This window comes from Lycium ferocissimum, chromosome 2 (assembly GCF_029784015.1).
Source record: "Lycium ferocissimum isolate CSIRO_LF1 chromosome 2, AGI_CSIRO_Lferr_CH_V1, whole genome shotgun sequence".
In the NCBI taxonomy this organism is placed as follows: domain Eukaryota; kingdom Viridiplantae; phylum Streptophyta; class Magnoliopsida; order Solanales; family Solanaceae; genus Lycium; species Lycium ferocissimum.
In genome coordinates this window covers 60350612-60366189 of record NC_081343.1, presented here as the reverse complement: position 1 = coordinate 60366189, position 15578 = coordinate 60350612, and the positions used below count along the sequence as shown (strand labels likewise).

Below are 15578 nucleotides of genomic sequence, written 5' to 3'. Positions count from 1 at the left end.
AATGATACTTGTAAATTTATACGCATTTTGAGATATAGGAATTAATACTCCTGTTTAATAAATGTGGTACCAAGATTAGATTATGCGCATTTAGATTATTTCATTAATTACTGAATCACCAAGCGCATTTACTATAATTCGAACTCAGATTTCATGTGTTTTGCATCATTAAGCTACACCTTTAGATTCATAACGATAATTAATTACTCCTATTTTATAGTACAATTTCACAAAAAGTATACCCTCTTTGCGCAAACAAACTCTACAACTCGCTCAACCCATCCAGACTTGCACGAGTATGTTCAGAATTATATCCGTTGGCGGATTATTCTAGGCATAGCCTAAGTTTATCACATTCAAAATTTTGGGCCAATTGAGCTGTACAAGAAAAATTGTCAAACACACAGAAAAATAAGCTGTTTTTGAATTTGGATGAAACAGTCATGAAAATTGAAGGCAAAGTTTCATTAGTTTGATCTGCAAATTAAATATAAGTACAAAAGAAAAAACAAATAAATGAAAAAAGTTTTCAAGTTGAACCGATTGTGTTATGATTGTTTAACCCAAATTGACTCGACAATTTTGGTCCAAGTCACTATTAGACAAAGTCGTATCTCAATTAATTTGCTGATTCAATTCATTTTAACTCCAAAATATAAATTCTCCATCCATGTGAAACCTCTACGTGTTAGTCGTTACCCATTGTCATGTGCTTGGCCTACGGCAGTTCAATGGACCGACGGAAAAGAAGGTATTTCAATAAAATGTAATATTGCACATTTACTTTGATGGGCTAATTTTGATGCACTAAGCAGCAAGTTGCAGGAGCTAAGATGATCAAATGTTAAGGCAGTATGTACCAATTCTGTAGCACCAAACAAGATACTCCATGCTCAGTAATGTCACGTTAACTCTATCGCTTATGCATGTATAAGTTCACTACCGCAGCTTATACATATGGCTGTCTTCTGAGTTCGATAAACTTTACTGAAACGGATAGGACATATAGTATTTAGTCTGCAACTAAACTATACCAACTTAACATACCGGTCCGGAAGAAAAAATTGCAATCTGCCATCTTTAACTGAAACTTTTCAGTTAAGTTAGAGGAATAACATTTTAGCTACATGTCAATTTCTTGCTCAAAAAAGAATTTCTCATTATACAAAAGAAAGCAATTGCCTTCAATTTACACCTTCACGGGTGTAGATAGTCACACGCCGCCCCCTTCTTGCAGCGCCCGCTCTCATAAAATTTACAAATTCGATGGCCTTTGGGAGGAGGCCTAGAGTATCCTCCCCCGCCATATGGCTGCTGTCTGTTCCATGATGGCCTACCCCTACCAAATCCCAACTCTCCTCCTTGAAGAGCCCAGTCTCTTGGACCACCAGACCTTTCCCCTGCATACCTCCGCTGGTTATCCCACACCGGATTCCCAGTGAAAGGGGCACCTCGATTCATATGTGAATTTCCCCATGCAGCCCCCGGGGTGCTCCCAAAACCAACATTTGCATACCCGTGAACTGGTCCACCCCAACTTGGGTTTCCAGGTGCTGCTCCACGGCCACTGGTCATACCTTCAAATCCTATACTCCGACCCATAGCAGAAAATGCAGTAGCTTGACTCGTGGTACAAGGTGCAGGTATATTGGAACCAACATCCCCCTGGGAAAACAAAACATCAGCTGACTTGGTTTCTCCCTCACTGCTCGTAGATGAATTTCCACCAGACCTCCTTAATGGATCAAAAGCATCAGCTCGAGATGCACCAACTGTTTCATCCGTCACAGTAGATTGACAAGGAAGTTGTAGATCTCCGGTGGAGCTCAAGGCATCACTTCTTACAGGATCATGTGTAGGACTCAGCTCCTCAATCGGGCTAAAGCAATCAGTTTTGCAACCAGGTATCATCTCCTCACCACATCTCATGGCAGAAGTAGGAGAACCCATACCATTATGATTTTGAGATTCCATAGCATCAACTTCAGCCAAAAGGTCTGATACTGATTCCTCAGCCAAAGTACTGAACTCTATAGGCTCATCAAAAAAGTTTGACACAGGATGAGATGGGGAAGTATGATTAAGTTCGCCGGCATTTGAAGTAGGTATCGCAACATGATCACCCACTGCTTCAGCTGGTTTCAGTGAGGAAACGGAGACAAGACCAGAATCCCATTCTTCAGTAGATGGTTTTCCAGTAAGTTGGTCGGCATTTGAAGTAGGTGTGGCAACATGATCACCCACTGCTTCAGCTGGTTTCAGTGAGGAAACGGAGACAAGACCAGAATCCCATTCTTGTGGTTTTGCAGTAAGTTGGTCGGCATTTGAAGTAGGTGTGGCAACATGATCACCCACAGTGTCAGTCGATTTCAGTGAGGAATCAGAGACAAGACCAGAATCCCATTCTTCAGTAGATGGTTTCGCACCCAGTGAACTTCTACCCCATTCATCAGATATTACACGAAGTTGGGCCTCACCAACCACTGGACTAGAAGCACTACTACACCTTTGGCCTGATTCCTGAACAGGAAGACTTGACGGACCAGATTCTTTATTTTCAGTTGCATGCCCACCTTGAGCTTCACTGTCAGGAAGATTTGACGGGCCAGATTCTTTATTATCAGCTGCATGCCCAACTTGAGCTTCGCTGTCAGGAAGATTTGACGGGCCAGATTCTTTATTTTCAGCTGCATGCCCACCTTGAGCTTCGCTGTCAGGAAGACTTGACCGACCAGATTCTTTATTTTCAGCTGCATGCTCACCTTGAGCTTCGCTGTCAGGAAGACTTGACCGACCAGATTCTTTATTTTCAGCTGCATGCTCACCTTGAGCTTCGCTGTCAGGAAGACTTGACGGACCAGATTCTTTATTTTCAGCTGCATGCCCACCTTGAGCTTCGCTGTCAGGAAGACTTGACGGACCAGATTCTTTATTTTCAGCTTCATGCCCACCTTGAGCTTCACTGTTTGAAATAGGTGTAGGACTTGGCAAATCATGAATATCTGAACCACAACCAGGAATAACTGAACTCAACAAAAGCAGTTTCTCAGCAGCCTGAGCTTCAAGGTCACCATAGCTCGTCTCTGGAGTAGGACTAGGTAGGTCTGGAAGATTCATTTTTCCTTTCTGTTCAAATGAATCACTTGATTTGGTAGCTGAAGCAAAACTAGATCCAAAATCCACGTTAATTGAACATTTATTACTGGTAAAAGATCCCGGGTTCTGATCAGAAGGCGGGCCTAAATTCCGACTGTTAGATTGTCCATAGCACAATGTACTTTTACGTGAATTCTGAGTTCCTTGATCTGCCACAGAACGACAATTATCATTTTCATGTCCTCTTTGGCGTGGAAGAGCTAAAATCACCTCCCGCTGACTAGATGAAGGGGCGCTCGACAATTGAGGTTTGTCAGAACAAGAGTTGTTTCCCTTCAACGAGTCCACGCATTGTGGAAAAGAAGGGGACAACCCATTCATCCTCGTAAACTCTGGGTTACCATTTGAACAGTGATTTGCATTATTATGGAGGTGCCCAGGTATCTCCCTTTTTCGACATTCTACCCCAGCGCCAGTAGCACTCTCAGACCAACTAACACTAGTTCTACTATCTGAGGCAGCTGGTACCCGTGACTGGCTTGATGTCTTATCATGCACTTGAGAGTCTTTATGGAAAAGCCCCTTCAGTGCATTAGTTAAAAGTATTGAGTCTTCATGCTCATGATTTGTCCATATCCTCATATCAGGAGGAAAAAGCCCGGATGTATTCCATTTCCTCAACTGCATCACGGAAAATGGTCCCTGTATTCGTTTAGCAGGGTCTCGGTAATGCCACAATTTTTCAGTTTCACTACCGTTAACGGATGATGAGTTCACCGTAGAGAGACTAGTAATTGAAGTTTCAGATCCAGACCTATCCACAGCCTGTTCAACAATAAGTTGTTTTCCTTGCTTGTCCATGATATTAGTTCCACAAGCTTCTCTTTTCTCACTCATTCTACATCGAGCCATGATAGATCCCTCTTCTTTAACTGGATAAACACAGGAAAAACCTTTAATTAACTGGCGCTAAACAAACTTTTGAAGGACTTCATAGTACAGTCTTCATCTTACCTAGACTCCCTGAAGACAGAAGTTTTTCATCCCTTCTACCAATCCGAGTGCATCTTGGTGCTGGATATTTAACTGCATTATGTTCTATCAGCAGTAAGCAACCATTTGAATTCTTCCTCACCCCTCAACCCCCCCAAAAAGATGGAAAAAAGTTTAGCAACAGCAACAGAGTAACTGAAAACAAAATGATATAAACCTTTTCTCTTGTCATTGTATTCTCCATCATCTCCTTCAGATGCATAATCCGGGTCCATCTTTGGATCAGCATGCACTTCTGGAATCTCCAGTAGCCTCCGCTGGCGCTCCTTAGGTGTCTTCAGAAGCTCTAACCTCTCTATACATTCTCTGAGCGTGGAACTGTTAAGGAAGTCCTCATGCTCAAGGTCGATGTTCTTCAACTAATGAGTACACAAAATGACATTTAACAAATAATATCAGTGGTGCCTCAGTTTTTTCGAATGAGGCACCAAATCTGATTTTGGCATGTAAATAACTATTAACGTATACTGCCTCGACAAAGGATATTCTTTCTTGTGCCCCTTCTCACTTGCTCTATCACGAAGATGACTGAACCGCAATATCTCTGCTTCCAGGGACTGTATTTTGAAATAGCATAAACACATTACAACACCATACTAGCAATCTTTAAATAAAAAAAGTAACAGTTCCACGAAAGTAGCTATAACAATTTGTGATGTTCTGAGGAAGAACAGTATTACTTATGGAGAGCGCTATATAATGCCTGATCAATTATCATCTCACCCCAACTAATATATCCCTTTTCCCTTTTTTTGTGGTGCGGTACTATCTTGCCACCTTAAGACACAAAGGTCATGAACAAATAAAGGACACTAAACTAAAAGGGAATGCTTTTGACAGATGACAAATAATTAAATTACTCATCCTATTCCAATTTACTTGTTTTTATATGCTTTGAAGTTATAAGCAGGAAGTATATCCACCTCCAACACCAAGAACAGTATGAAATGTTACAATTTTTGTGTTGCACTTCACCTTGATATATCCTTTTTTAAGACTTGGCAAACCCCATCCGAACAAACCCCTGGTTCCAGGAGCCAACAGTGGTTTTTCCCACATTTCCCCTTAGGTGGATCAAATTTCCTACCTCTTGGTTGGAAGTGGAAAGCTCTTACCACTAGAACAAACCCTTTTGTCAAATTTTTTTATATAACATCTTTACCTCAAAATCTTCCTTTTTTACATCAATTAATGTATCTCTATCAACCTCTAACATGATTATTGCTAGAACTTTTCTCTTACATTTTCTGATCAAAGGTTGTGGAAACAGGAAGGGAAGAGTATCTATAAGCTCAAAGAAAAGTTATTTTTCAACTAATTTATTAATCGTCTTCCACTTTTCCAATTCTCCGGTTGAGAGTATATCAAGTCATGAGTAACCGGCCTTTCTGCAAGACTTTTTGTTTTCATGAGTCCAAAATAACAAAAATAACAACTGGTACTCTCAACTTCAAACGACCATCTCTACTTTATGAAGAAAGAATTAGCTACCCCTTCCACAAGGAGTAAAGCATGGTGGTCTTTTCCACCAGATGCAGAAGAGGTAGTACCACTTTTATGTATACCAGTAGACAACGTGCTCGTCTGCTCGCCAATTCTAAGAAAGACATTATCCAAAATATTAAGTTAGTTCTCTATCTTTTCATTTATTCCCGCAGAAGAAGTCCCACAGGCACCTCCCAAGAATATTGTACTAACGCCCATTATGTGATATTAATGAACTGGGAGAGCATAGAACAGACCCACAAATACAGAATAACTGTTGAAAGAAAGAGTTAGGTGACGCAAGTTTTAAGGAAAGAACAGCAAATTGCTTCGGATGATAAACAGGCAAGGGCACTTATTAAAAGAATAGAACAACAAAGCAATTGACATACATCATTGAGTTTTACTGCCCGGAGTTCCATAGCTTTCTTCTGTATCTCACCCTACATTAAAATATCATTAAGTTAGAAATTTTAGTTTTACTATAGCAAAAGTAACAATACTCAGGTTTGAACACTTACTACAGTAGGCCTTTTCACAAGCCCGCATTTTATACTCTGGCGTAATCTTCTACATTCATCCTGAAATGACAAATTTAAGCAATCACATAAAGCCCACAACATCATGCTGAAACAGCTAGAACCTAGACACCTGAAAAGGTGAACATCTTTGGTGTAGAAGGGCTGTGGAAACAAGTGTAAACTTTTTTATGAATAGAAGAGCATTTGTGTACAAATTTTAACACATGTAGTTGACAATGTTTGGTCATGCCACTCTCCCTGTTTGCGCAGTAATTTACCACATATCAAAAGATTCTCATGAACTCATACTGATTAACTTGATTCAATATAGAGCAAGAAAAGCTGCCAGACCTTTCCCAGGTTGTAGAACCGCACAAAATAGGAGAAGCCAGCATACAATGGTGCATGTAATACCAAAAACCACCAAAATAGTACCATACTATGGCCTCTGCCAGTGCGAGACAGACTGCTTGCAACGGGAAGAAGTGATAACAAGTAGCTGATTGGTACTCCATTAATACAACCATCATGAACCTAGCCCTCACCCCCTAGATGCAATTGTATTTAACTTTTCACATTCACATTGAGCTCATCTCGAATCTGAGTGTATCCTAATCAAGCTAAACGGACTAAAATTATAGTGTTACATGTAGAACTTGCTCGTGTCAATCTGGACCAAATGCTCTATTTCCTCTATATAATGCCAATACGGCTGTGCTGTTTATGCTACAACAACAACATACCCAGTTAATCCTACAGGTGGGGTCTGGCTGGGGAGGGTAGAGTGTACGCATACCTTACCCTGTTAGTGCTACGTTGCTTAAAAATAATATGAACTAATGTGAAAATAAGCAGCTTAAGAAAAAAAGACAGAAAAGACTGAGCTATAACACAGAATAATAAAGATGAATACCACCTTATCTGCCACAATATCAACTGGTAAGCAAGATTTCTTTAACTAGTGAGAGAGTAAGAGGAAGCTATTTTCAAAATCGATGAATAAGGAAAATGTGTTTTGTCTTAATTACCTCACAGAAATCTTGATTTGAAATAGAATCAATGGATAAGGCTTCTTTCTTGTCTAAGTTCAATACTTCAAGTAGTACATCAACTGTCTTATCTCTTAACTTATATGGTTCAGATGACTTACATGTACCTGCATTAAAAAAAATACTATAAGCCCCACAAACTAGAACAACATTATATTGCATCGTTGTCTTCTTAACGAAAGCTTTATGATCAATTTGTACCTACAACATGGACAAGCCTATAAATTTCCTGCTTCTGATCGTTACCAGGTATTCTTATGCGGACAACTGAGCCAATGACTCTGTCATGGAACTTCTCCACATCCTCAGCGAGATTTTCCATCAAATCACGCCGCAAATATAAGAAATTTATATTGTGAGCATTAATTGCAGCATATTCATCAAGATTAATCTGGGCCATTTTTCCTTCACCATTTTTACGACTTTTGCGTTTTTTAGATGAAGAGATGGCATTGCTATCATCAGGTACCACATGGCCAGTCGCTGTTCCAACAATTCCAGCTGGAATAAAAGCACTCTTCTCTGGATCCTCCTTTATTAGATAGTGAAACTCGAGAAGCTTCAGCATTTCTATGTGGCCAACACGTGGCTTACCAAAAAGGCTTTTGAGTCTCACATCACAAATTATTTGACTCTTCTGTCGAGGATCTCGAAGATTATTTTTCTTTATATAGTCAAGCAGAAGTGCCTGCACATCAAACTGAGATATAGCAGAAGTATCACCATCCTTCATATGTGCAACGAAATCCAAAAGCTCCTTTGATGCCCACTCCATGCATCCATTCACTGATGTCTGCACAGCAGTGCTTCCCTGTTTTGTCCTCAAACAATCTTCATTCTGGAACGCTAGCTCTTCAGCAGGCTTTGTTAGCTCTGACTGAGGAGTAGAACTGAGAATGCTCGCATTATTAGACTCTGCAATTGTTCTGCTTTCAGTGGTTGGAGGATCCTTTTTAGATAGCTCTAACAGTTCTATGGGTCTCTTCTGCTCTAAATGGTCAAATGACTTGCCTGCAACACCTTTGCCATCATTTGCAACATAATGACCATAAGGCAGTAGCGGCCGCTTACCATGTACTGCAACTGATTCTTTCCATGGATTTTTAGCTTGAACAAGTTCATCAAGTGTTAACGATAGCTTTTCCTTTAGGATCACCCAATACACCTTGAAGAGATACTCCCAGCTGCTTTTGTCATCAAAATCTACCTGAACTTGATAGGTTTTAGGTAAATCAAAACTCAGCCCAAGATTACTCTATGGAGATAAAAGAAATGACTAGTACACAATAATAAAATTAAACACGAGAATCTTTAATCTGGAAAGACATGATAATATCAGTGCTTGGGGAACAAATTGTTTATCTGCAGTTAGACTGGTAAGTGGTAAGCATCCAAAATAAATTAATCGTTCTTTTTATATGGGTAAAAAGGAATTAATCATTCTTGGGAGAATGTTATCTTTTCAGGGGTATAAGGTGTCCAGAAAGGACTGAGCTATGGCATAAGCTAGCTGCATTCAGAGGCTTATGGTCAGAGCAAGAGTAATTGTAGGAATTTCAATGTGTGTAGATTCAAAAGTGAAAGCCTCCACTGCACAAGAGGCCCAGGGCAGTGATTGGCTTTTAGTTACCTCTTCCTTCACTCCACAGCTGCAGCAGACCTTTGGAGCTTTTTTTATTCAATTTTTGGACCAAGTTGGGTCATGCTAAGGTAATTCAAAGACGCTTACCAATGCTGGTGTTTTCAGAGAGTTGATAAGGCCATCAAAAGGATCGGCAAAATGATCCCAGCATCTATTTTTGGTCTACTTAGACAGAGAGGAATCGCAGATATTTTGATGGAACATCAAATCCTACATACTCCCTGAAAGCTAGATGTTTAGTCAGCATCTTTTGCAGGAGCACCCTAACCCTTGTAAATAGTACTGGTAATTTTTTGGACTTTGTTAGCTGCCTGATCTTAGCATATTTGACTCAGGTATTGGAGTTAACCACTACATATCTGTTGTGCTTTTAAAAAAAAAAAAAAAATTGATAAAGTAAGTAAAAGCTAACATATCTTTTGTACTTATTGCATCTTCTTGAGGCACTTATTAATGGAATGTTCTTACTTCATCCAACAGGAATCGTATCATAGAGAAAATGACAAGATGTTATGAAAATCACTTGCAAAATTAAACATCCCTGTCGAGATCTTACAGTACATTAGACATACCATTTCCTTATTTGCTTGGTCTTTGTTCTCAATCAGCATGATAGTTCTCATGCACGTAGAGCAAAAGCCTTTGTTTCCTCTAACACACAAGTAATCAGCATTTTTTGTACATGCCTTGCACAATGAATATGTACAAGTATAGCACAGGTAGTGGGAAGCTCTTTGACACACACTACAAATATGCCAACCTGGAAACAAAAGTAATATCAAGCCGTGTATCATTCTGGGGTCAATGATGCTAATCGCATGCTTCATGTAGAAAATAGAACTAGATCTCTCGTAGTTCAAATAAAAGAAAAGTACAAATTGAAAAATAAAAGCGAAAATATTAAGCACTAGAAGCCTTTGGTACCAATCGTGGAACGGGATTCTATTTTAAGATTAATGTTTACTTTGATAAGTTCTAGTTGAACTTTTCAGTACTGCTTTTTGTTCTTCCAAGTCTTCTGTGGATATAGATTCCCTGGATATCACAAACCTCCTCAAATGTCCTCGAATACATCAACTACGTACTGAGATAATTTTTTAAGCTAATACTTACATTCCTTGCAGCATCATTCAAAAAGTACATTAATCAATACCAACAGTTGGATTTAGCAACAAGGTTTCCTGAGCAACATAAATAAGGATCTTTCAAGAAGCTTCCAGCTTAGAGCCTGTTTGGATGGGCTTATTTTAAGCAACTTATAAGCTGTTTAAAAAAATAAGTTGGGGTAGCCCAACTTATTTTTTTTGGCTTATAAGTTGTTTTCAGCTTATAAACTGCTTTAGATAAGCTAAGTCAAACGGGCCCAATTATTTTTTTGAGCTTATTTTAAGCACAAAATGACTTTAAGCTGGCCAGCCAAACACTCAAAAAAGCAGAAAACAGCTTATAAGCAACTTATAAGCCAATCCAAACGGGCTCTTAGTCACATTTCGAACTATCTTTTGTGATGTTCTATTCTATTCCAATTACTTAAGCCTCCCGTTAATAGAAAACCACACCCTTTCTTCTCCGTAGGACAAAGACAACCCCAAAGGAAACAGATTTTTCAGGTGCTCTTGATGAAAGATGTGCAATGCAGGTGAAGGGAAAAATAGCGAGAGGGGGAACAAAAAGCTATTAGCAATCATATGAACTTGTTTATTAGCAATCTATGGGAATTCCGACACATGGTGGGAAAGATTGTCTGCGAATAGCCTAAAAAGTTTGTGGAAGTAGCAATCATTTCGAACATGTTAGAACTCTGTAACCCATACAAACTTGGAAAATAACTACGAAGATGACAATAACATACATGAGTGATGACAAAAAAGGCAATCGATACAAATATGTACTCTATACAAACTCGGATAAAGAGTAATGAGTGCAACAAAGAGATACACGAGCCAAGACAATAAAAGGCAAAAAATAAGTTATATAATCTAGGGAAAAGGATCAGAATTGCCCTTAAACTATGCATTATAGAACAGATTTACCCCCGTTCAAAGTTGGGGTCATTTATACTCTTCCCTTTAATAAAGTGGCTATTAAATACCCTTATTGACTAACAGGACACACTTAGGATTTAATCAGATGTTAATTAGTTTTACACTTTTGAATTTCTTGCAAAATCAGCCCATCTAACCCCAAATTCCCAAGTTCTTGAAATTGGATGTCGAACACTGGAACTATTTGTGTTGGATTACATTTCATCCGCTATTTGAACCTGAAGAACTTCCACTGTCTAGAGAGAGATGAACTTTCATTAATGACTGCATTCAGATAAGAGCTCCCGCCTCAAGGATTATTGCACAAGCGTGCCTTATCATTAGAGCTGAAGACATGGATTTCATTAATCTGGTTAATTTAGGTTAAAAGGTAAGAAAAATAAGACGGGGTGGTGGTGGGCACTGGTAAAATAAATGAGGCCACATGTCATATCTAGTATTATAAAACCGGCGTTAATGAAAAATGGCATGGATGAGTCATTTTGGTAACGGGCGATGGCATAAATGAGTCAAACTATGGATGAGTGGCATAAATGAGCCATTTCCTATAGTTCGATGGCATAAATGAGCCCTTTCCTCTAGTTCGATGGCATAAATGAGCCAAACTATTGACGAGACGCATAAATAAGCTATTTCCGATAGTTGGATGGCATATTTGAGCCTTTTCCGTAAAATCAATTAAAATCTGATTATTTTTTACGTGAGTTCCGTAAGTCAATAAGGCTATTTATGAGCCACTTTATTGACTAGAAGGGTATAAATTGCCCCAACTTTGAACGGAGGGTAAATGTGTTCTATACTGCTTAGTTTAAAGGCAATTCTGACACTTTTCAGTATAATCTGTATAGACTTGTAAAAAGACTAATGAAGATGATACAGAATTCAAGAATAAAAGGCAAAAGATACAATATGCACTCCATGCAAAGTTGGAAAAGATGAAGATGACAAAAAGATGCACGAGTCAAGACAACAAAAGGCAAAAGATACAATATGTACTCCATAAAGAGTTAGAAATAGACTATGAAGACAACAAAAAGATACACAAGTCAACAAAATAAAAGACAAAAGATCCATAAAGTAATGAGAGCCAGTGCTTGGCGATTTTCTATTTTCCAAATCTTCAAAATCACTATCTTATGAGATCACACTTTCAATTTTAAAAGGTTTAATAACACCCAATAAGTATCCATGTCTTCCTTCATATTATCTCGAGAAAGGATAGTGAAAAAGAAAAGCATCCAGAGATGTTTTTGTTCTTCGAGCCAATACCTTGACTTGTTATTCAGGTATCGATGAGCAAAAAAAAAAAGTAACACAGCAATGGACGCTTAGTATCCTCCTCACGCTTTTTCAATCACGGTTTTGAAAACACTCACCTCGCTGGTTCTTCCCCTCAATCCTTTTATCTTGGAAAATGACATGTTTATTTATTCTTTAAAGCAGCGTATTATACATGCCCATCCAAATTCTGATTATGCAGCAACAATAATATGTTTCAGGTTTAAAGCTGAAACCTCCAAAACATTCAAGACTCATTCTTGAAGTATCAATTAAGGCTGCCATTGCATTTATAGAAGATGCTTCTACAATGGAACGACATGAATTATGCCATGCAAGACCTTAAGCCTTAAATGCACCATGCTCAACAACCTACTACTATTTTTTTTATAAGATTAAAGTAATTTCATAAATACAAAATCCATGAAAAAACTACAATTCTCATTTCTCTCGATCTAAAATAGAATGTCATTTAGTTCTCGCTACCTAATTTCGGCATTCAATTAACCCATCATGAGAATAAATAAATAAATACAGTAAAACCAACTCTAACACCAAAGAACTACATGAACTAAACAATTCCTTCATGTCCCTAAAAGAAGTAAGAGAAAACATACCGCAGTTCCATTTAGCCTTGGAGCGAAAAAATGACTCATCCCGCTTAATACAAGCTGGATGGTATGCCTTTGGACACCCCCTATCCATTAAACAAACAACTTGTTAGTTGTCACACAATTATGCTTATCAAACAAAAATCACCATTATTTCTGAAGCACTACTACATTTTTCCAAATCGGTATAGCATTAGAAAAATGGAAACTAGAGTATGAAAACTGATAAAAAACGAGCTTGTAATACAATTATGCTTATCAAACAATATATTTCCAACATTTTTAGCTCAAAGTGAAGTAAATGTCAAATCAGAAAAGTATTCAACACTTCAAAACGGAAACTAGAGTATGAAAACTGACAAAAAACCGAGCTTGTAACACAATTATGCTTATCAAACAGTAGTTTTTCAACACTTTTAGCTCAAATTGAAGTAAATGTCAAATCAGAAAAGCATTAAAACACTTCAAAATGGAAACTAGACTATTAAAAACGAACTTTGACTTACTTGCGATCGCAAAGTACAAGAGAACCACCATCAAAACATATAAAGCAAACATCTTCATCTTCTTCTCGCGGTTTCTTAGCCGGAGGTGGAGGTTTCGCCGCCTGCTGACGTGGCGGCCGACCTCGTTTCCGCTTATCAAGTCCGGCGACCGTAGTCGGAGAACCTCCGGCGACCGTATAGGGAACTGGGACCAGCTGAGAATCGTTCATATAATGTACGGAACTGCACTGTTCCGATGTTGCAGCACTACTTTCTAACCTTTGACTATTATGTGGTTGTTGTACACATGGTGGGGACATGCCTGAGCTGGAATTACCACCATCCATGGTGAATTTTGAGCTCGTATCAAAACCCTAGACTAACGAATTGCGTAGTGAATCGAAAATATTGGAGGAGGTAATCATTGACTTAAGCGACGTCGTTTTGAAGAAACGAAGAAAATTCTGAGACGAAATTAATTAAAAGAGAGAGATTTTTTAGGAAGAGAGACGGTGGTGAGGCACGATTGGTTGAAGCCAAAGCGTGCGTCTAAATTGAAAATATGTGTTGTGTGTATGTGTGAGAGAGAATAAAAAATAAAATAAAAAAGGATTAAGAGAGGGAAAGAGCAGTGTTATTATGTTATATAGTACACTATTAACCTTTCGGCGAAACAAAGACTTGTCAAATACACACATGGAAAGGCGTTAAACGCGGCTCATACTCTACCCTTGTTTTGGGTCTTTTTGTATGACTCCATTCTCAGTTTCTACCCTGTCTATTAACACGTGACTTGGTTTCCAACTCTTTTCTTCTTCTTTTTTTTTTTTTTTTGGGTCAATTTTGTACTTTTCTTCTTTCTTTTCTATTGTTTTCTTTGCTCATGTTATTGTATTATTTGTTGTTGTCTATGTTCTTTTACATTATTAATTTTTTTGAACCTGCTTTGGTAATGTTTTACTTGAGCCGAGGACTTTCCCGAAATAGTTTCTTTACTTTCATAAGGTAGAAGAAAAGTCTGTGTATACACTATTTTCTTCGGACTCTTTTTGTGAAATTACGCTTGATATGTTATTGTTGTAATTTTGTACTTTTCTTCTTCTTCTTCTTCTTTTTTTTCTTTTTTTTTTTTTGTGGTCTTTCATCCTTTGCTTTTTGATAGAGGGAGTAACAGTCAGATTATGGTGTAAGTTTAGGTGGCACAAGGACTAGCTAATGCCTATAGTATACTGTACTCCATCATATCTAAGAGGCCTTTTCACTGACAGCATCTTTCATCACTTTTTTATACTCTTGTGTTTGCAGAATGACAACATAATTTTATTGTGAAAAAGATTAGCTTTTACAGGAGACAGCTGCAAACCTTCTACTTTGCATCATCTTTTTTCAAGTGTGGTATCTCAACTAGTTTGCGTGTATGTTAACTAATTTCACGGATCATCTGATCTACTACTTTCCACTTGCTACATTGCATCTTTTTTTGATAAATGTGATATTTGAATCATTTGACGCACGCCTTAACTAATTTCACAGATTATCTACTTCTTCCCACATGCTACTTTGCACCATCCTTTATTTCTCGATAAATGTGATATATGAATCAGTTTGTGCACAATTTAATTAATTTCACGGATCATCTTCTACTTTGCATCATCTTTTTTTATTATTGAGGACGTATCTTAACCAGTTTACGTACACCTTAACTAATTTCACGAATCATCTGCTACTTTGCATCCATATTTTTTTATATAAATGTGATATGTAAATCAGTTTACGCGCTCCTTAACTAATTCCACGAATCATCCGGTACTTCTCAGCTGCTACTTTGCACAAAGACGGATGGAGCACTATACCCGGGGATTCAATTGAACCTCAAACTTTCGATGCGGAGTATAAATTTATGTGTAAAAATTTACTAAAATTATAATAAATAGTAGATATGAACCCATAACTTTAGAAATATCATAGTTTAATGCTAAAAAAATTTAAATTGTTAAATTCCTATAATTTAAATCCTAGATCCGCTTCTGACTTTGCATCATTCTTTGACAACAACCGGTGTTGCGTTTATTATGCGTTTATTATGCCATCTGATTTCTGGTATTTCTTTGACTATATTGATACGGAAATTTTCCCTAGCATTGTGTTGGTTTACGCCACTTTCATCATTTTAACTTCATCTCCTTTTTTGTCTAATAGGTACAAACATGCACTTGTATATTATTTTTCTTTTATTTTAGTCTCTTAATTACTACGTAATTGACCAGGAGAGGAGTATGTAATGAGTTTGTCTTTACTATATTAAGATGTAAT

General features: G+C 37.9%; 1 protein-coding gene across 1 annotated transcript; it reads right to left on the bottom strand.

Annotated features, from left to right (window-relative positions):
* Window positions 1–902: 902 nt before the first annotated feature.
* On the bottom strand, window positions 903–13876 carry LOC132046477 (zinc finger CCCH domain-containing protein 44-like). The gene is made up of 11 exons (XM_059437116.1): window positions 13287–13876; window positions 12787–12866; window positions 9419–9606; window positions 7406–8411; window positions 7184–7311; window positions 6156–6215; window positions 6027–6077; window positions 4636–4706; window positions 4307–4461; window positions 4111–4182; window positions 903–4028 (listed from the first exon to the last, which is right to left on the bottom strand). The coding sequence occupies exons 1-11, from the start codon at window positions 13610–13612 to the stop codon at window positions 1198–1200; spliced, it is 4968 nt and encodes a 1655-aa protein (XP_059293099.1). The 5' UTR covers window positions 13613–13876; the 3' UTR covers window positions 903–1197.
* Window positions 13877–15578: the final 1702 nt, after the last annotated feature.

What these genes read in the sequence shown, in the direction of transcription:
- LOC132046477 (XM_059437116.1), bottom strand. Translation starts at nt 13,612, where the DNA reads ATGGATGGTGGTAATTCCAGCTCAGGCATGTCCCCACCATGTGTACAA. An exon ending in CAAATCAAGATTTCTGTGAG is followed by an intron (nt 6,216 to 7,183) that starts GTAATTAAGACA and finishes TTGTCATTTCAG; the next exon opens with GATGAATGTAGAAGATTACG. An exon ending in TTGTGAAAAGGCCTACTGTA is followed by an intron (nt 6,078 to 6,155) that starts GTAAGTGTTCAA and finishes ATTTTAATGTAG; the next exon opens with GGTGAGATACAGAAGAAAGC.